At 35.1% G+C, this 22,536-nt stretch overlaps 1 protein-coding gene across 1 annotated transcript in view; it reads right to left on the bottom strand.

The window, feature by feature from the left end:
• Positions 1–20,457: 20,457 nt before the first annotated feature.
• The window catches only part of LOC128231959 (uncharacterized), a 3,464-nt gene continuing 1,385 nt past the window's right edge, over positions 20,458–22,536 (bottom strand). The window contains exon 3 of the mRNA XM_052945251.1: positions 20,458–22,132. Within this exon, the coding sequence (XP_052801211.1) occupies positions 21,894–22,132 (239 nt within the window). The 3' untranslated portion in view covers positions 20,458–21,893. The remainder of the gene's footprint in view (positions 22,133–22,536) is intronic.

Genomic DNA, 22,536 nt, shown 5'->3' with positions numbered 1-22,536 from the left:
TCTTTTAAAGCAAAACAGGAAGTTGCCCTTTTGTTGTTGATGTTGTATATGTTGATCAATCGTGACCACTTGTTATATGTTTTGGAGAGGGTCACCAAAGGAAGCTTCCTGAAAAGTTTCAATGAATTGGGTGGTAGTTTCGGAGATGTAAAAAAATTCTTGTTGCTGTTGTTGGTGTTGTTGATTAATCGTGACCACTTGTTGTATTTTTGTATAAGGTATCCCAAGGATGCTTCACGTAAAGTTTCATTGAATTTGGACGGGTTGTTTCAGAGAAGATGTTTTTAAAGCAAAACAGGAAGTCGGTCATGTTGTTGTTGTTGTCGTGAGCTCGTGCTGTATTTTTATAGAGGAATACCCAAGAAAGCTTCCTGTAAAGCTTCGTTGAATTTTAAGTGGTAGTTTCAGAAGAGATTGTTTTTTAAAGCAAAACAGAAAGTCGGCCATTTTTGGTTGTTGTTGTTAATCAATTGTGACCCCTTGTTGTATTGTGATAGAGGGACACCCAAGGAAGCTTCCTGTGAATTTTCATTGTATTTGGCCAGGAAGTTTCAGAGGAGATATTTTTAAGCAATTGTTGACGGACGGACGGACGGAAGGACTGACGGACGGACGACGGACAAATACCGATCACAATAGCTTACCTTGAGCACTTCGTGCTCTGGTGAGCTAAACATAGAGAAGAAATAAAAAATAAGACTTCTTCTTATCCCCCGCTGGCCTGTTTACTATTTTAATACATCATTCCCTTTTTGTGTGCAATAATTTCATTTAAATTAGTTGAATCCGTTTAGTTGCAGCGTGTAATGTGGACCATTGGCAGAATGTAATGTGGACCATTGGCAGAATATAATGTGGACCATTGGCAGAAACATGTATAGTCTCGGTACCGCATCAACTGTAACGTTCTCGATACCAAATTTAGATAGTTCTCAAGATACCGCTACCAAGGTCTTGTATACCCAACCTCCTTCAGGGGAACTGACTTCGAAGCAAGTGATTAAGATTGCGTTTAAACATATCTGTTCTACTTCTTTGGAGACCAAATGTCCCTTCTCCAAATCACTTAAAGGGGCTGTTCTCCGTATGATAAAATTGCGGAAAAAAAAGAAAATTGTCTAAAACTGTCATAAACTTGGAACTAATGTGTACAATGCATTGAAACTTACTTACTGAAGTACCACAAAGTTTACAATTTATTTTAAGTTTAGCAGCTAATTAGGAGAACCGATATTTAGGCTGGAGGATAACTTGGTTTTGTTTACAAACAGAGTATTGTCATCTTTTATTACTCATCTGAAATGATTCTGGTCATGTATTTTTTGATAGAAATTGAGATCATCCTTTAGAAATAAAGCGTTTTCGCAAATAGAAACATTCTAAAGACATTTAACGCCAATCATAGTGAGATTTTATGATATTTCCGATTGACAACACTGACTTATATCATTCTTTTTCCCTTGTCAAGAGCATCCGAATGTTGTTTTTGAAATTAATGCAAAAAATAAGCAATTTTTACTACAGATACTTTAATTTTTCATTAACTATACGAAACAGCCCTTTTCTAAACAAACAAGAGCTGTCACAGTATGTGACGAATGCCCCCGAATGTGACATTGACCTACGAACAAGGTCAGTACATGAAAAGTTGATCTTGCCTTTACGTGTCAAATACATATGGCAAGGTATTTTAAATTGCCTCTGAACATAAAAAATACCACCCATACTTGACAACCAACACTGTTATGTCCTTATATTCAGAATTCCCTTGTGAATAAACACTTAGTGTATCTTTCACCTTAGAGGTAGGGACATGGGTCTTGCACACGACACGTCGTCTTCATATGTGGAACACATGTAGCAAGTTATTTTAAAATCTGTCCATACAAGAGAAAGTTACATGACAACCTATACCCTATGTCCTTGTATACAGCACTCCATTGTGAATAAACACTAAGTGTGACCTTGACCTTTGAGGTAGGGACACGGGTCTTGCACGCGACACGTCGTCTTGGTATGTGGAACACATGTGGCAAGTTATTTTAAAATCTGTCCATACAAGAGAAAGTTACAGCCCGGACCCGACAACCTATGCTCTATGTCCTTATATGCAGCACTCCATTGTGAATAAACACTATGTGTGACCTTGACCTTTGAGGCAGGGACACGGGTCTTGCACGCGACACATCGTCTTGGTATGTGGAAAAAATGTGGCAAGTTATTTTAAAGTCTGTCCATACAAAAGAAAGTTACAGCCCGGACACAACAACCTATACTCTAAGTCCTTATATGCAGCACTCCATTGTGAATAAAAACTGAGTGTGACCTTGACCTTTAAGGTAGGGACATGGGCCTTGCACGCGACACGTCGTCTTGGTATGTGGAACACATGTGGCAAGTTATTTTAAAATCTGTCCATACAAGGGAAAGTTACAGCCCGGACACGACAACCTATACTCTATGTCCTTATATGCAGCACTCCATTGTAAATAAACACTAAGTGTGACCTTGACCTTTGAGGTAGGGACACGGGTCTTGCATGCCACACGTCATCTTGGTATGTGAAACACATGGGGCAAGTTATTTTAAAATCTGTCCATACAAGGGAAAGTTACAGCCTGGACACGACAACCTATACTCTATGTCCTTATATGCAGCACTCCATTGTGAATAAACACTAAGTGTGACCTTGACCTTTGAAGTAGGGACACGGGTCTTGCACACGACACGTCGTCTTGGTAAGTGGAACACATGTGGCAAGTTATTTTAAAATCTGTCCATACAAGGGAAAGTTACAGCCCAGACACGACAACCTATACTCTAAGTCCTTATATGCAGCACTCCATTGTGAATAAACACTAAGTGTGACCTTGACCTTTGAGGTAGGGACACGGGTCTTGCATGCGACACGTCGTCTTGATATGTGGTACACATGTGGCAAGTTATTTTAAAATCTGTCCATACAAGAGAAAGTTACAGCCCGGACACGACAACCTATACTCTATGTCCTTATATGCAGCACTCCATTGTGAATAAACACTAAGTGTGACCTTGACCTTTGAGGCAGGGACACGAGTCTTGCACGCCACACGTCATCTTGGTATGCGGAACATATGTGGCAAGTTATTTTAAAATCTGTCCATACAAGGGAAAGTTACAGGGCCGGACGGACGGACGGACGGACGGACGGTGCGATTTTAATATGCCCACCTTCGGGGGCATAAAAAAGAATTATTCATGTATAAAAGATCAGGCCCCAATATCACGAATATACTTAAGTCAAATCTCAGTCTCAACTCATTTTTCCAAATTACAGTATGACATTATTAAAAATTACTAAAGTTTGACTACTTTTAAAAGTACATATGCACATGCATTGTGTTGATTAACATTATTATTCTGAAAAAAATAGTTCTACAGCACAAAATGTACTTGAGTAAAACTCAAAAATAATAAATTTGACTCAAGTACAATTTTTTCTCTCAAATACTTGTTTAAATAAAATATTGACCAAATTATTTTATCAACATAATAAATGAGAGAATGCAAATTTAAAAAGGGTAAAACATTTACAATTTTGAATCATATGATGATGTAATTTGATAAAAAAGTTGAGAATGAGATAGATTAACTTGAGTATTTTCGTGAGATTGGGGCCTGAATCGTACAAAATACGATATCTTTACTTTTCGCCCATTATTACGTCGACCGACGTCAAAGAAGACCGGCAAGCCACCTTAATGACACTATTCATCGAATTGCGGTAGCGTAACAACGCATCTAAACACCGGCCGGTGTTGTTGTTGTTGTTGTTATTTCCCAGTTACTGACCCTCCCACCTCTTTACGAGGATATCAGGTGTGGACATACCAGCTTTACATGGTGGAGGAAGACCTCAGGTGCCTCTCCGGGCAATATTCAGGCTCGAGTTGGTCCTTTGGTAGAACCACGGACGTTCCGCAAGCTAGCTGGTTAGCTTCCTCACATGAAAGGTCTTGACCGTGAGCCTCGTTGGCGCAATGAAACTTAATGCTTAATGAAACGGATAATTCTCACCAAAGGGATATTGTTTCGCCAATAGAAACAGATGACCAAATGAAATCGGGATACATAGAGAAATCCTTTGCAACTTTCAAGGTACACGGTAGAACATACTTCACATACATTACATCATTATGCAATCATACCAGTTGGACAGTCTACATATGAATTATATCATACAAAATATTGCAACTTACCATACATTGCTGCAACTAATTCACTATATATCCACGGTTGGAATGTCATTCACAAATGTATAATACTTTTCATTCATAGAAAGTTGGTTGTAGTACCAAATAGCACGTGGGTGTCAAGTCATTGAGTACATACAAAAACACGAGTTAGCTCAAGATATACACGACTGGATAAATTTCACTCCATCTAACTTCTATTATACAAACACTCGGACTTTTGTGAACTACTTGTTAAACTTTATAACAAAATGTTTTATATGAGCCTAGTTCACCTACTACTGACTAACAATCATTTACTTTTGTTCGCATTTTATTTTAATGCTTCTCGCTAAATTTTACCTGTTTGCTCGAAAACTGTTTGTATGCTTTAGGCAGTATTTATTGCCTGAATGCATTAAAAGTTGTTGTTGTTGTTGTTGTATATGATTCATCGTTGATAAAAACGGAACCTCACAATTAAATTAAAGTCGATTTTGACTTTTGCATCGCAGCCGACCCTTAAGTCGTATTCACTTAAAATCACAGATGGCAGGTTGAAATATTTGAATAGACAAATGTGTTGAAAGTTTCATTAAGCTGGCCTTATTCAATCAGTGTTTGATAGTGTTTATTTTTCAAAGAAGGGTGAACTTGACGCTTATGTATTCAAAATGAATTTCGATCTCGTGTTGGTTGAAAGTGATCTGATGTTTCATCAAAATTAGAAGGTTTTTTATTGCACGATACATATGGTACATATATGTCGGTACCATTCATGTGTCTACCTTTCACATTTCTTTTAAAATTCTTATTTGTTCATAAGGGGTTATAACTCTGTTTATTTGATAAAGGTCCACTAAACAACAGTTAAAGATGCACTCTTACTCCCAAATAAGATTTACCACAATTAATACAATTGTTTTAATAGACCAAAAAGAATGAATAAATTTGCGTGGCAAAATTTAGTGCTTACTCATTTGTATATATGCAATTATTGAATATAATGGCTGTATTTCTAGAAAAGCTCAACCTGTTCGGAAATGCGTTCGCCTTTCGAAAGTAGAAAATGCGCCCAGTTTCAGGACGGAAATGTGCCCACTGGCGTGGCAGAAAAGTGAAAATCCGTTGAGGTTCGGACGAAAAGAGGACAATGCGTAAATGCACTAATTAGCGAGGCAAAAATGCACCACTAGATAGTTTGCAATTTTGTCCGCCACTTGATGGGTTTCTGCAGTGAAGCAATTTCGAGATTTCGCCGTGAAAATCAAAACATGACCTTCCAGAAATCAGCTACCATAGATTGGTGTGTTCAAGAATTTTATCACGTAGTTTATTGCGTAATTATGAACCTCACCATGAAGCCTAATTTCATTCCTTTTTATATTTCGAGAATACGCCGTGCAAAAGCAAAACACGACCTTCCAGAAATCAGCTACCATAGATTGGTGTGTTCAAGAATGTTATCACGTAGTTTATTGCGTAATTATGCAGCTCACCATGAAGAGTAATTTCTTTGCTGTTTATTGTCGGTACTAATGGAGCGTAGTGTTGACAGTGTTTCATTACAACTCGTTCGATCCAACAATTGCCTGCAGACCTTTTTTCTGTTCCATAGTGTTCGCACCATTATAGATATATTTGCGGTAGTTTCTTGCACGAGAACCATTCGAAAATGCGTTGTTTAATTAACGTTGTCCCAGACAAAATGGCGACGGTTTTAAGCGCGAGATTGACGTTCAGACACTGCGTTTAGTGCTAATTTAAAACAACAACATTCTTTGGCTTATCGATTGACGACCTGTAATCAAATAATTTTATTTACATTGCTTAAACCTCATCTGAATCATTCGCGATTACCATAACTATAAACGCGTTTTAATTATACGTCGACTGGTAGCCATAGTCGAGAAGTCAAAAACTTTTATATGGGACATTCAACATGGCTGCCAAAATGGCTGCCAAAACGACTCGTCGATTGGGTAAATCAGGCGCTTAATTTGTATTTATGAACATGCCCAAATTGCGCAATTATCTTACCAATACAATTTAATTATATAGTGAAAATATGCTGTTAGTTAAACTAACCAACGAGGTCAAGTATTATCAGCATTAATTCCATCCAAAAACCCTTCCGTCAATTGGAAGAAGCTTGTTTATCAGCTTTTATGGAGATGATGACCAAGGCTATTAGGAGAGATCCGGTACAGAGATAGCAATAATAAGATAGCAGGAAGATGTAATTGATTGTCTATTGGCCAGAGACAACCATTAAACCACATGCTGTCGTGCACTTTAACTTGGGGGCAACATCAAGGTTTTAAGCTAATGAATGGAGATCAAAGACCTGGTCACACGTTAATACGACAGGCATAAGCGCAACCACGTTGTAATAAAGGTAAACTATGATTTCAATACAGTTGCATAAATGTTTATGTTTGTGCTAATTGTGGCGTTTTATTTATAACGTAAGGCAAAACTCAACGATGTGATAACAGTGCGTTATTATCTTTTTCTCAAATTTTGAACTGTATTTTTTTTTGTGATATCATTTCTGAAAAAATGGCTAGTAAGCACAAGAGACATCAGTGCTCTAGTCGAGATTTGGAAAGGGAAGGGTGCTAGGTCAGAAATGGCATTTTTAATGCGCATTGAATGAGAAAGGGCCAATGTACAATTGTGTTCGTGTCGTAACTACTTTTAATACTAGCGGCCTAGGGGCGTGAAGTTAGCGGCCTAGCGGCCTAGTGGCGTGAAGTTAGCGGCCTGGCGGCCTAGCGGCCTGGCGGCCTAATTATTTTTTTCTATTTCCAAGCAACTATTCATGCGTTTTTTTTAAAACAATGTTAAATCAAAGTTTTTTATTCATATAGTTACATAGCGGCTTTAAATTGTTATCTATTCAGAATATTTTTCTTTACCTTTTATTCTAAAACAATTTTAAATTAAGAGTGATAGTGTGTGCTTAAAAACAGTTAATATATCATTGTTTTAGAAGAAAATGCTTCTATATATGCTTTGAAATAGGATAGCATTTTAGGCCGCTAGGCCGCCAGGCCGCTAACTTCACGCCGCTAGGCCGCTGAAGTGCTCGATCGACTTTTTTTGAAAAAAAAAAAAAAAAACCTTCGGAGTGATAATTTGGGCATAAAAACAGTAAATATATCAGTGTTTTAGAAGATCAGGCATGTTTAATGCTTTGAAATAGCTGACTGCTTAATCAACGCTTTTGAAAAAAAATATATGTTGATTATCGCTAATAGCTTCAAAGTGTTCATTTATGCATTCAAACAGTTAATATGTCATTGTTTTAGAAGAAAATGCATTATACATGCTTTCAAATAGGATACCATTTTAGGCCGCTAGGCCGCCAGGCCGCTAACTTCACGCCGCTAGGCCGCTAGGCCGCTGAAGAGCTCGATCGACTTTTTCGAAAAAAGCTGAAAAACGCTTCAGAGTGATAATTTGTGGTAAAGAAAAATATTCTGAATAGATTACAATTTAAGGCCGCTATGTAACTATATATATATATGTAACGCAGTAACAATTGCTTGGAAATAGGAAAAATAATTAGGCCGCCAGGCCGCTAGGCCGCCAGCTTCACGCCGCTAGACCGCTAGGCCGCTAAGCCGCCAGGCCGCCAGGCCGCTAACTTCACGCCGCTAAGACGCTAGGCCGCTAACTTCACGCCGCTAGGCCGCTAACTTCACGCCGCTATGCCGCTATGCCGCTAGGTCGCCAACTTCACGTACATTGTATAATGTATAACAGTTCATGTGGCTAATGGTTGATATTTGATTCCCTGCTTGCACCCCACGGGTCGACCCTCCGCCTCAACACTTAACAAATTAAACGTTCACAGGAGAGACATTAAAGGCAGACCCCATGTCAATGCAATACACTGGATATCATGGTATATCCAAGGGTCACATACAGGATGATCCTGTCAATGCACTGGCTATTATCTGGATTGTGATTATCAAAACAAAAGTGCATTGTATTAAAGTACATCGTACCTTTGTGGAGAAGAGTACGAACGACTTCAATGGAGTACAGCTTTTACTGGCATCTAGGAACATTTAAATGCATTGCAAATTGGGATTTATGTAAAAGAGAAGACAATAATATGCGATGGCTGGAATGAATGGAGATATTAGACACACAGATTATATCACCAGACTTTATTTTCTTATTTATACGACAACAAATATTTAAAATCAAAGCCATGTCGAGACTGCAACATTGTTTCATTTCCTTTGCTAATGCGATGTTTGGCTTCGATTCTCGAATGATGCAAAACAGATAAAAAAATACAAAGCTCTAACATGATTGTGTAGAGAAAAATATGTTTTCTAAACACTCCCCCAGGATTGCACTCCATCGGCTGAAATAAATGGTTCTGCCATCGACATCAGTTAACTAAAATGAGAAAAAGCACGACAATGGTATAAACTTCTAAAAATGGATATATAGTCGAAACCCGTTGGGACCAGCCTAATACTTCGAGCCTAGCAAATATCGAGCCAAGCGGAAAAGCTTACATAAAGTTAAACAAAGTCGGTCCTTTACATCAAGTTCGATCCAACATGGAAATCCACCCAAGCAAACGGTTTTCGACTGTATGCATTTTTAATAAATGTGATGGAAAGTAGAGGTAATTTAAGATCATTCTTGTCAAAATTACTAATTTTTCACAAAGTTAAAAATATTCCTTATGCTTCTGTACATTTTGCATAGCAAAACCAATTAAGGAACGCATTTTATATTTCCGTTTCACATATTAAAGAGCTTTGAAATTGAAGCAGAAAATCTGGCAAGTGCGAATTTACGTTTATTTCATCGTACCTGTTAAATATCCGTCTATTATATGGCGTTATTAAAACAATATAGAATGGTCACTCGGACAGTTTTCTGATTGCATTCTACACAATGGCCTAGTGCGCATGCGCAAATCTATTTTTGCAACACTATGCACTACTTTATATGCTTTATAAAGAAATACAGTAATAAGACAGTATTTAAGGGTTGAATTTTTTATTAGTTTTTATGTTGTTTTTTATCAAAATGACTTAATTCCGAAATAATAATGTGTCCCGATACATTGTTATTATCAAACATTGTTGCCCTGATGGTTTGTGAGTATAAAAACTGGGTAGATTGATGAAATAATTGATGCTTTTTCATTATCACATTTCCCACAAATAATTGCTATATGTCATACATAATCAAACCACCAATATCCACATTATCGCTTTTGATTTTCCTCAGGCCTTATAAAAAATAGGTCTGTTTCAGGTTACCCGACCGACCCTATTTTTTCCCGCCGACCCTAACCTATTTTTCCCTGAAAAAAAAATGTGATTTGGGTACGAAAAGCATTTGTTACGAAATGTATGTACGTAAAGTTGACAATATTAGAGTTGGATTTCTGAATGTATTTACCGTACTTCACCTTAGAGTTCGAACACCTTAAAATAATTACTTTTTCGCTCTCCGAATTCATTGAAAATAACCATTTTTACATTTTATCTACATGTATGGTAAACCTGCCTTTTTTCTTCATGTCTGCATTTTACCACTTATTAATTTATCCATAGTTATTAATGTTTATTACGCCTATAAGTGTAACTCCTTCATCAAGTTAATTAAAATCCCATTCAACACCATTTTATACATGCATTGAAATGAATAAACACCTTTTATCGGCTTCAAATCAAACAGTCACATTGTGTGACGTCACATAACTCTCGGTTATACCCACGAGGATCTCATAGAGAGCATGGATATTGCTATGCAGGATTATTGTTTCTGAGTGGTGTTTTCGATTGTAATTTAAGTATTGCATTTCTAACTTTAATTCATCACATTAAATAGTTACATGTATCATTGAATGTGTTGACTTTTATTGTTCTATTGATGTTACAATGAGTATTACTGTACGTACGATTATTACTTCATAAAGTCTATATTAATAGTGTGGTACAAGTTTCAAAGTTTATTGGCGGATCGTTTAACAAACATGTCATGTCTGTGTTTTCTTAATCGCTTGATTGCCCTTGTTGTTTCTTTAATCCTCCATTAAATATATCACACATCCTTTTCAACAGGAAATAAATCGTTTAGGATGGGTAGTAACTAACTAACTTATCATAGTGATGTAAACGTAATCTAGCCAGGCATTGTAACGATAAAGATCAATAATTTTTGTCTGTGAGACTCAGATGTCCTTTGGGTGTCCGAAAATCAGGTACCTAAAATAAATTATTTTTGAAAATAATAATCCGAAATTTTAGATTGTCCTAATTCTAAGGTAAATTACGGATAGTTTGTGCTTAGGGCAGGTATATTTCAATTCTTGAACTATATTTTCTTGTCAGATACATATGTGTCAGATACTGACTTTCGGATTGATATGTCACACTTTTAAAAGTGTGCAATTTGGGCAATAAAACCTTCATGTTACTTGTTCTTCAAACCTGAACTCACATGTCCTCTTGACAGCATTGAGGTTTCCTTGGCTAATGGCTTATATGGTAAATTTGCTGTCCCACTCTTCATGTAATTATGTAACATAGAGGTTTGCATTCTACAGAGGGTGATTGAAAGCAAAAGGGTGCATAAAGAAAAGTAAGACCGTTCCTGGAAAGTCTTAAATAATAGAGTGGTGTACCATAACTTAGTTGAAATCCAACCATCATTGTCAAAGTATTTAACCAGACAAATAAAGAATGTTTCCTTTGAAGCATGGAACATGTTTAAAAACTACTGATAAACCTGAAAATTGGTGACTTTTATTTTTGTTACTTTATGAGTCAACAGTTACTGAAATCAATATATATGTATATTTATAAACAAATATAAAAAAAAACAAATAAAATTATTCCGACCTACCTACCCTATTTTTTGGCAGCGTTACCTGAAACGCACCTATTTTTTATTTGGCCTCATCATTCGAGGAATGGTCTCATTACATGTGTGAAAGAGTTGACTCATTGTCCAGGGATAACGCGGAAGAACGATCGCCATGAAAAATTTGAAGTATTCCTTACTAGACGATAACATACAATGTAATTAAGTGAATATACCGTCTTAAAGATTGTTTTCATGTCATTTCAACACCACTTCGTTTTTTTTTATTTCCCCTCTGAAACAATTTCTGTTTTATCTTTCATTTTATTACTTCGAGAAGTAATCATTAAGTTCCTGGATTTTTTTACAAACATTCCCTTGATTTCTATCTTAGCTTTATAGAGCCTGTCCAGATGACTTATAAAATAACTGAGAGTAGAAAGTTTATAAGCAGTCCCAGAAATGACAGGGGTGGTACTTATGGTCATACACCATTGCCTTCATTCACTCTATTGGTCAGTTGTTAATAATAAGTAGTCCGATAAGCTACATCGTTCTTAGATCCAGTTAAGACCAATATTAAATCCCAGCCCCGGACCAGATTGCAGGAAATTGACATTTATTATAAACACTGACAAGAACAAACTATAGGATTTTATCAGAAATCGTGGCTTCAATACTTTTCTGCTTCGATTAGTCATCTAATGTCTTAAAACATGTACTCGTATTTTCAATGTAATGTTCATTAAGCTATCAATAAATAATTACCACAATTAGAAAGTGTGTTTTTTATTAGAAATAAAATTCTGATTAGCTCAAAACTGTAAGTTATGTTTTGATAAAGCCCTGCTGGGTCGGTTCAAATTCATCTGCCGTGTACACATACTGTGAAATAGCATTAGTGTTCATGTCAAATTGGACAGTCCATTGAAAGCCTTTTCAAATTTAAACATGGTGACCACCAATTTAACAGCATCTCTCAGATGTGTTCTCGGTCGAAACCTGAATAAAGTATTTTATTTCAATTAAGCAAAAAAAAACTCAAGTTGCAGTTTCTTAAAATGTCTCAATGCAAATGGTTGCCGCAACAAATGAGACTTAATACAACATTGAACGAATTGTTTTATAAGGTGGTCTTGGGTACGGCCATCTTGTTTTTCGCAAAGACACGAACATTTCGTACTCTCTTGTCTTCGCCTTCGTGTCTTAGCGTCATCTCCTTTTTCGCTTGGCTCCATTGCCTTTGTACTTTCGTGTGTTCACCCTTTCGCGTAAGGCTCTAATAGAATTGATGAATTGATCCTGACATTGAGCATTACACAACTTTCGACGTATTCTCACTTTCTAACTATTAAGATATTTTTTTAGATTTTTTTTCGCATGGCTTTAGCATCCATTATCAGCCGTTAAGATGCTCGAAGAAGGGTGAGAAAATTTGTATGATCTCGTGCATTTCATATTATACTATAGGCATAAGCTGCGCAACATGATGTGGCACTGAATACCTCATCTTTTAATCCAGGAAAACGAGGAACGATGTTTGGGAATAAGATCAGAACCGTTTGCAATGTACGACGACTGGAACGGCGCTGATTTTATGAAATAGTAACTTGTATCCTTAATTTTCTTTTTCGAAAAAAATAAAAATTAAATCAAAGTTTGGATCGGAGAAAGACCTTAAATCGATCACAGATAAAGGTCAGTATGATGCCATTTTTCGAACAAGATGAAAAGAACATCAACAAAGTATGAATCGGAGAAAGACCTTAAATCGATCGCAGTTAAAGGTATGTATGATATCATTTTTCGAACAAGATGAAAAGGTAAAAGGACAGAGTATGAAACAGAGAAAGTCCTTATATTGATCGCAGTTAAAGGTATGCAAAGATCATAATTGTATTGAACACGGATGTATCGCACAGTGAAATGTGGATCAGATTCATGTTCAACGACAATGCCCCTATCCACAAGTCAGCCGTAGATAGAGCACTAAGAGGCCAACGTACGCCAGCTAAGAGGTCAACGTACGCCAGACCCTTTCTATAAGGCATATAAACCTGATCTAGCCCACCTGTATTGCTCTGTAAGTTCCACAGAAATACTAAATATATGAGCATATCAGCAAATATTTCACCTTTAAAATTTTCACCATGTTTTTTTAATGTAATGCACATTGATTTAGGACTCTTTCTTTACCCCTCGTGCACTTACTACCTCTTGGTTTCGTTCAATAGCATGAAATATATCAAATGCATAATTGAATGAAATTGGTTTAATTCCATTAAATTTGTAACGTTTTTTTATAAAATCAAATTACGTTCATCTTAAAAAAGAAAGTGATTTACATTATCATCAGTAAAAGAAAGAGATAACTAGTTTGTTAAGATAGATTTTTGCGAGACAGCGATTCGAACGTATAATTAGGAAAATGGTATGTCAGAATGATTGAATTGAAAATTCAGGACCTGTTTTCCGGTCCTAATTTACCGTATTAAATCGAACGTCATGAATATTTGAAGAGAAAGTCAAGTGTTTTTATATACGTAAATACCAGTTCCATACAAAGTAAATCTAGCATTTCGATCACATGTACCAAGTGAAACAAACAATCGCTGTAAAAATAGTTGCATTATCTGGCTTTTTTTTTGTGAAATGAGAATTGTCGAGAGATGCAATGTTTTGGTATGTATAATGATAGGTTTATTGATTAAAGATTGTTGGCTTCAAACGCTTTTGTTCGTCTGGACGTAACATAATCTAGGTTGAGCGCCAAGTTCCGAGGTGCACTCTTAACGTACTTTTAAAAGATGTTGTTTGTAAATAAAAACAATTGGACGAATTTATACGCATTCGTGACCTGTTAATATTATATGTAACGTTTATGAAGCACTGTTCAGGGGCGTAGCTTCCTATAGGCCGTGTAGGCTACGGCCTACACATTTCCCCAAAATGTCGAAAAAATAAGAATGCCAATAAATAAGGAATAAAAAATACTCGAGGGTTAAAGCATATTGATTAACAGAACAGAACAGAACAGAACAGAACAGAAAATTTATTTTGACTTAAGCATATAAACAGCTCATCGTCACATTACACAACATACACAATACGCATACACATACAAATAAATAATACATAGATGAATAAATGCATGAATTATTCAATTTCTCTATATATGGTGATAGAGAAAAAACAACAACAACAAAACAACAACAACAGCTTTCATCGCGCCTATAGATACCTGTGAGAGTGTTCACTCCCTACTCTCCATAGAGGAACGTTTAGGCAAATGTTAGGCAAGGGTACTTTAAAAGAATACAGTGGTTTGATCACTAAATAGTTATCAGCGCAAAGATAACAGTACAAATACAACTAATCTTAAGACCTTACAAAACACATGGGATAACATCCAGTACAAGGATATAAATATTTCTAGAAAAAGCAAATATGTATTCAAACATAATCATTTCTTTCTTTGAAAGCTTTTAAACAATAAATAGCTAGTTTAACCAGAAGAGGTTTATTATCTGTTTGCAGTAAGGTAATAAATTTTTCCATACTAGGATGTCTTGAATAGTAATTTGGCAAATACCTTCTACGAATTTCAGCATATAGTGGACATCTTAAAACGAAATGGTACTCGTCTTCTATATCGTTAAGGTTGCAATAGGTACATTTTCTATCATGTCTTGCAATACCATTATGTCGGCCAACTTCAATATTTAACCTATGGGAAGATAGCCGTAATTGTGCAAGCACTTGTCTGTATTTGATATTGTCTAATAGAGAAATATAATTAGAAACTTGGTAATTACATTTAAATTTTTTATATATATCTAATGAACTACAGCTATCCATACCCACTCTCCATTCTGAGATATAAATATCTCGTAATCTATTTCTAAGCAGAGGTACAAATGCAGACATATTCACTGATTCGGGGAATAACCAAACATCATTAAAACCTGAGCGTTGTAATACATCTCGAACATTCGAGGCCCAATTTATGACAACAGGATTTAGTTCTACTTCACTCACTTCCTTTAAAATGATAGTTCTTAAAATACAATTCTTAGATTTGCATGTAAACAATTTAACAAAGTATTTAATGCATCGCATGTATCTTTCAATATACAATGGGAACCGGCCCAGCTCGCTATATAGAGAAAGAGTATTTGTCGACCTTTTCACTTTGAGGATCCATTTACAAAACCTTTTTTGCACTCTTTCCAAACATTCATACTTACCAAATCCCCATACCTCCGATCCATAATTAAGTATAGACATAACATATGCATCAAACAGATTAAAAAGAATATGGACAGGGGCGAGTGTATCTTTTATAACCGCAAATAGACTATTCATAGACCTTATAGCTTTGCCAGCTAAAGTTTTAGCTGCTTGAGCAAATGAGCCACCAGATGAGAAAACAACACCAAGATAATTGAAGGAATTTACGATTTCTACCACAACACCTTTATATTTCCATTCAACATTTTGCGACAATCTACCGCCTTTTCTAAATACAACTATTTTAGTTTTTTCAATATTTACAGTGAGATTCCAGCGATCACAGTATGTTTGTAAGTTATCTAATGACGTCTGAAGGCCTTCTTTCGACTCTGACATTAACACAGCATCGTCTGCAAACAACAACATAAAGATATTTATTTCATCGAGAGAGATCCCGGCATAAGTTCCTTGTTGCATATGTAACTCTATATCATTTAAAAACAGAGAGAAACAAATCGGGGAAGTTATTTCCCCTTGAAATAATCCGACATTACTATCGAAGAAATCAGACAATGTCCCAACATGTTTAACACAAAGCTTCACTTCCTCGTACATTGAGCGTAAAAGGGCCAGTAATTTACCATCGACGCCGGATTTTATTAGTTTATACCATAGCCTGCTCCTACTTATACTGTCATACGCCTTTTTAAAGTCCACAAAACAACAATACAACTTCTTTTTAGAGTTTAACTGTCTTTGAATCAATGATTGTAATATAAATATGGGATCTACTGTACTACAATTGTTCTTAAAACCAAATTGTGCATCCGTGAGAACATCGTACTCCATCGCCCATTTCTTAATCCTCTCATTTAATATACCGGTGAACAACTTTGCAAAGCAACTGATCAGTGTAATCCCCCTGTAGTTGTTAGGGTCCGAAAGGTCTCCTTTCTTATATATGGGAATAATAGCCCCGTTAGCCCATGACTTGGGAAACGTGCCCTTGTTAAGGATAGTGTTAAAAAACAAATGCAATGGCTTGATCAAAACCGGAACACTGGTTTTAAAATATTCGTATAAAACATTATCTATGGAACATGCCTTATTATTACCAAGTCTACTAATCGCCTTTAAAATTTCTTCTTCACTGATTAATCTATCAAGACAATCAAACGTAGGTGAATTACCATTATTGTTCCTATCAAAATCTGCTAAAAACTCAGAGCTTAAATCATCATCATGGTCCTGAGCACCAGACATCAACCCTTCGAAATATACCTTAAAATCCTCATTTGGAATATCGTCACCCTTTTGACATGTAGCCTTTACCCTAAAAATCTTCCAAAACTCCCTAGGTGATTTTCTACGCATGTCATTCATTTTTTTACTACGCTCTGCGTGAAATGATAATTTGGACTTTCTACACTGGTATTTATAATCTTTTTTGGCCTGTAAAACTCTCTCTCTCCCTTCTTTACCTGATGCCTTATTAAAATTTGTCAAGTATTCTTTATATACTAATAACTTTTGTTTGCAACTCTCATCATACCAATCTTTTTTATTCTTATCACCATCAATGAAATAAGTACGGGCGGGCCTCTTTGACCTCTTAGAAAAATATTTATCACCCTTACTGCAAATATAATTTGTAAAAATAGACGTCAATGTATCAATATTGCAGGTCCCATTGATTTCTACGTTTAAATCCCGCTCGAGGCAATGTATATCAGTTGACAAATCATCAACAAAAACAGTCTGGAAATTTGGATCCCATTTATAATAGGTATTTCTATATTCCGACTTTGTATGTATTAAAGTATTAATTTTCACTGCGAACTTCACGGGTGCATGATTTGAGAATACATTAAAATCGCCAACCTCAAAACTCGACAATGAATCAAAATTATCCAATGATGTAAGTAAATAATCCACTAAGCTCTGACCGTTATGTGTCATGCACGTGAACTTGCCGGGGTCATTGAACAGACGACCATTCACAATACGTATATTTGTAGCCTTACACAAATCAAGCATACAATCCCCAAAACGGTTGGAGGTAAAATCACGTGATTGCCGAGGCGTGGGAAAATCTATCTCATCTACGTCATCGCTGTCAAGGCTACGATCAAACTCAATGTAATCCCTTTTATGACCTACTCTACTATTTGTATCACCTGTAATAAAAAGTTTACCAAATTGACTGAAATATGTAATATCCTGCTCTAACTGCATAAATAAATCAATATCATAAATGGCATGTACCGGGCTTGCTTCCGGGCTTATATAAGTAGCACAAATGTAAATATTTGACTCGAGATTAAAAAACAACTTATCGAACATAACGGCATAGCATATATAATTCATCAATATAATTATGTTAATGCAGAAAACAAACCTCAAGTGGAAAATAGCCAGCAATTAGTGTATAAATTAACAATATAAAATCAACGTTCAGTTGCTGCCAAATTTATTTAAGTCACGAGACTTAAATCTAAGTAATATTTCATGATAAATAGGTATATGAAACATGCGCCAATTTACCAAATATACGCTAAAATGCACCTCTGACAATCTAGGATAAAAACATTTTCTCGGCCTACACATTTATTCCATCCAAGCTACGCCCCTGCTGTTGTGGTACATCCATAATGGGAACTATAAATGCCTAAAGAGCCATATTCAACATGACCAGCATGCTTATTTGGCTAATCCAAGGTTGTGTAATCGGTCGACGAGAACCGCTTTAATGACAGCGCGACATATACAGCGATGCCGTTTATATTGTCTTAATAAAACATTACAGATGATGGTTTACGAAAGAAATTTACATTTTATCAATTTGAATCAGACAGCACACTTACTGCACTTAGATTTTAACCTGCCTACAAACATTTCGTTTGTCTGTGTTTCAAATAATACCCTTAGTTTTTGATGTTATCGTAGTACAAAACCCTTAAAGGCCGGCAGCGATGCAAAAATGGGTTGGGAAGGTAAAAAGCTAACGTTTAAAAATACATGTTTTATTAAGCTTTGAGGAACGATAATTTTTTGGGAGTGAAACATTTATTCTTGGCGACATGTTTTGGATAAGTTAGAGTTAAACAATTTTACAAAACAAGATTTTAACAGATTTTGGATAAAAAAAACGTTCACATGATTACGGAAAGTTCTGTCGACATTTTTAGTACTACCTTTTTATTTTGGTATGCCCCCCCCCCCCCCCGACTACCTATTCAACAATGTCTTGAGAGATATTGATGATATCTTGTCAAATAGGAAAGTTATTCAGAAAAATAATAAAATTTTGCGGATGAAATTCATTTACAAAATTGCATATATCTTTTTAAAAATACCCCCAATCAACACAAAGCCACAAGACAATGTTGATTGGGCAGTTCCGATAAGTTTGACCCACTTTGTTTTTGTATTCAGACGTTTTCGAGAAAACGTAAATGCTTTTTGGTTGGAAATCTGATAAAAAATTCCTTCGTAAAAAAATGCTCAACTCCTATTTTCATCTTTTAATGTTGCATCGGATGACCCATGCTTATTAAATATTGATCACCAAAACTCAATTAAAGTTTATTTTTTAAAACATTTAAAAGTTTGGTCCCTCAATCGACTTTTGCTATCTGCCGACCCTTAAATACTGGGCAATAAAAAGTGTAACCAATTAGTGTAGCGGAGTATAATTTAAATACCCCGGATGGGACATAGTGAACTTAAGTCATAATGTTAATTGACGAAAAATGGAATTTAGGTCAAATGTATGCGATCTACCGAAATAATTATTCTTGCACAACAGACATGCGTTTCCGTAATTTTACTGGTAGAAATCTCTGTATTTTTCCGCCCTGGGTAGAGAACTCAAGTGCCACGACGCCCCATCTCAGAAAAAGATATATCTGAAGAAAAAACGCAATTAAATGTGAGGTTTACGCGAAGAATACAGTCAAAAATAAAATAAATGTTTTTTGTTGGTAATAAGATATTTCGGTTTTGTATCGGTTTCACGAAATGTGTATTTGTATTTGTTGATACAGTTTCAATAAAACCAAAACCAGTTTTATCTTTCTAATAAACGAAGACCGAAACCGGGTTTTGAAACTACCGCAGGTGGTTTCATAGGTTAGTTTCATCCGAAAACTAGTTAACTTTGAAAACAACATGGCGGAAAGTGATCAACCACGTTTGTTGAAAGTCAATTTTTTTGATAACAATGCATTACAATGGGCAAATGACCTAACTGACAAACGTAGTATCAATAATTAGTAATAATGGCTACATGCAATAGCTCAGCCATGTTGTTGAAACTGTGAATAAAACCATGCATTTGTTACTTCAAGCAAAACAATCCAAACCGGTTTCGAAACTGCTGACACCATCGAAAGTAAAACTGAAACTGGTTTGGTATAAACAAAAACGCCCGAAGTATCCCAGCCGCGATATTCTTTTAACTGATAACAGGTACTCAACCAATCTGCACATATTTGTATAGCACCTCTTGAAGGCGTTTGTGAAGATGAATTGGACTTTCATCATACCGTTTATTCAATATAATTGTAAAATTCTAATGGTTGTCCACCGGACAAGGCTAAAGCTCTTGTTTCAGAACCTTAAAACGACACAATTCCTGGGGATATATTACGACTTTGTCTGGAATAACAGCTCGTCATTGTATTGACATCAGTAAACAACTTCTCATGCGTTTTTTAATAAGCTATAAATACATAATTAAAAAAAATCATGCTTTTTTAAAACTTCAAATTTGAATCAAATCTACTGTTTCATGTATGCAAAAATTCAAATCAAATACGTGAACGCGATATTCCCCTGTTGTTATGTAAGTTAAGTGGAGAGTGGCGTACTACACGACTTCTGTGACAGTTAAATGCGTTTTTCTTTCTAGTTCTAATTGACTCATATGCTCTATGCCATAAGCAACTGGCACTAAAAGTCCAGAGCAAACATTCCGGAGGAGGCAACACGCTAACTCTAACCCTTATACTTTTATCCAAGATAAGCTATGTATGCAATTGTTTGACAGTGATTATATATGCAACATCACCAAAACCTCATTGCAAAGGCTTAAGCGGTATTCTTTCTTAACGATTCATTGATTCAACTTCATTATCTGTAAATAGTACAACAATATCGCATGCTCCTTTCGATTTTTAATTAAGATTCAAAACCAAACATTAAGCGTGTAATGCAATTGCATTGTTTTAGCCACAAGTATCGAATGTGATATTTCTACATTTTCAGAACTTTGTTTCATGTATAAATACATATGCATAGTACACTAAGACATATTATTTCTATATTTTCAGAACTTTGTTTCATGTTTAAATACATATGCATAGTACACTAAGACATATCATTGCTATATTTTTAGAACTTTGTTTCATGTATTAATACATATGCAAAGTACACTATGACATATTATTGCAATATTTTCAGAACTTTGTTTCATGTTTAAAGACATCTGCATAGTACACTAAGTCATATATTTCTATATTTTCAGAACTTTGTTTCATGTATTAATACATATGCAAAGTACACTATGACATATTATTGCAATATTTTTAGAACTTTGTTTCATGTATAAAGACATCTGCATAGTACACTAAGTCATATATTTCTATATTTTAAGAACTTTGTTTCATGTATTAATACATATGCATAGTACACTAAGACATATCATTGCTATATTTTTAGAACTTTGTTTCATGTATTAATACATATGCAAAGTACACTAAGACATATTATTGCAATATTTTCAGAACTTTGTTTCATGTATAAAGACATCTGCATAGTACACTAAGTCATATATTTCTATATTTTAAGAACTTTGTTTCATGTATTAATACATATGCAAAGTACACTAAGACATATCATTGCTATATTTTTAGAACTTTGTTTCATGTATTAATACATATGCAAAGTACACTATGACATATTATTGCAATATTTTCAGAACTTTGTTTCATGTATAAAGACATCTGCATAGTACACTAAGTCATATATTTCTATATTTTCAGAACTTTGTTTCATGTATTAATACATATGCAAAGTACACTATGACATATTATTGCAATATTTTTAGAACTTTGTTTCATGTATAAAGACATCTGCATAGTACACTAAGTCATATATTTCTATATTTTAAGAACTTTGTTTCATGTATTAATACATATGCATAGTACACTAAGACATATTATTTCTATATTTTTAGAACTTTGTTTCATGTATTAATACATATGCATAGTACACTAAGACATATCATTGCTATATTTTTAGAACTTTGTTTCATGTATTAATACATATGCAAAGTACACTATGACATATTATTGCAATATTTTCAGAACTTTGTTTCATGTATAAAGACATCTGCATAGTACACTAAGTCATATATTTCTATATTTTAAGAACTTTGTTTCATGTATTAATACATATGCAAAGTACACTAAGACATATTATTGCTATTTTTTTAGAACTTTGTTTCATGTATTAATATATATGCATAGTACACTAAGACATATTATTGCTATTTTTTTTAGAACTTTGTTTCGTGTATTAATATATATGCATAGTACACTAAGACATTTGAAAGGTACTTCCGATTGGTCCATTAACTGTCAAACGCTTGATGAAAACTGTTCCCATGATGAAAAACATTGTCAAGGCGGAAATGATTCCTCCGATGCCAAACACGAACAATGAATAGGGAAACGTGTAAGGGCTCTTTCCTAAGATGTGTTCGTATTTTTTGAACACGGTCATTGACTTGATGAGTTCGTGTGCATACATTCCTGATGTGACCAGACTGAAAATTGCTGAAAATTGAAAACAACACCATTTAATATGCAACAGAGGACATTTGTTGAAAGTCGGTGGTAGCTTGAAGCAGTTTTCTATGAATGCAGTTCAATGTGCCAAACGTTTTGACATTTTAACCTGGCATTTCTGTTGTTATTAAGTAACACCGAAACCATGGCTTTTAGAACAAGCCCTTTGTGATATTATAAAGTAACACCGAAACCATTGTCTATAGAACAAGCACTTTGTGCTAATTATAAAGTAACACAGAAACCGTTGTCTTTAGGACTAGCACTTTATGATATTATAAAATAACACAGAAACCATTGTCTATAGAACAAGCACTTTGTGCTATTATAAAGAAAAACAGAAACCGTTGTCTTTAGGACTAGCACTTTGTGTTATTATAATATAACAAAGA

The sequence above is a fragment of the Mya arenaria genome, chromosome 4 (assembly GCF_026914265.1).
Source record: "Mya arenaria isolate MELC-2E11 chromosome 4, ASM2691426v1".
NCBI classification, from domain to species: domain Eukaryota; kingdom Metazoa; phylum Mollusca; class Bivalvia; order Myida; family Myidae; genus Mya; species Mya arenaria.
The sequence above is the reverse complement of the archived record's forward strand: the minus strand, read 5'-3'. Positions and strand labels throughout refer to the sequence as shown.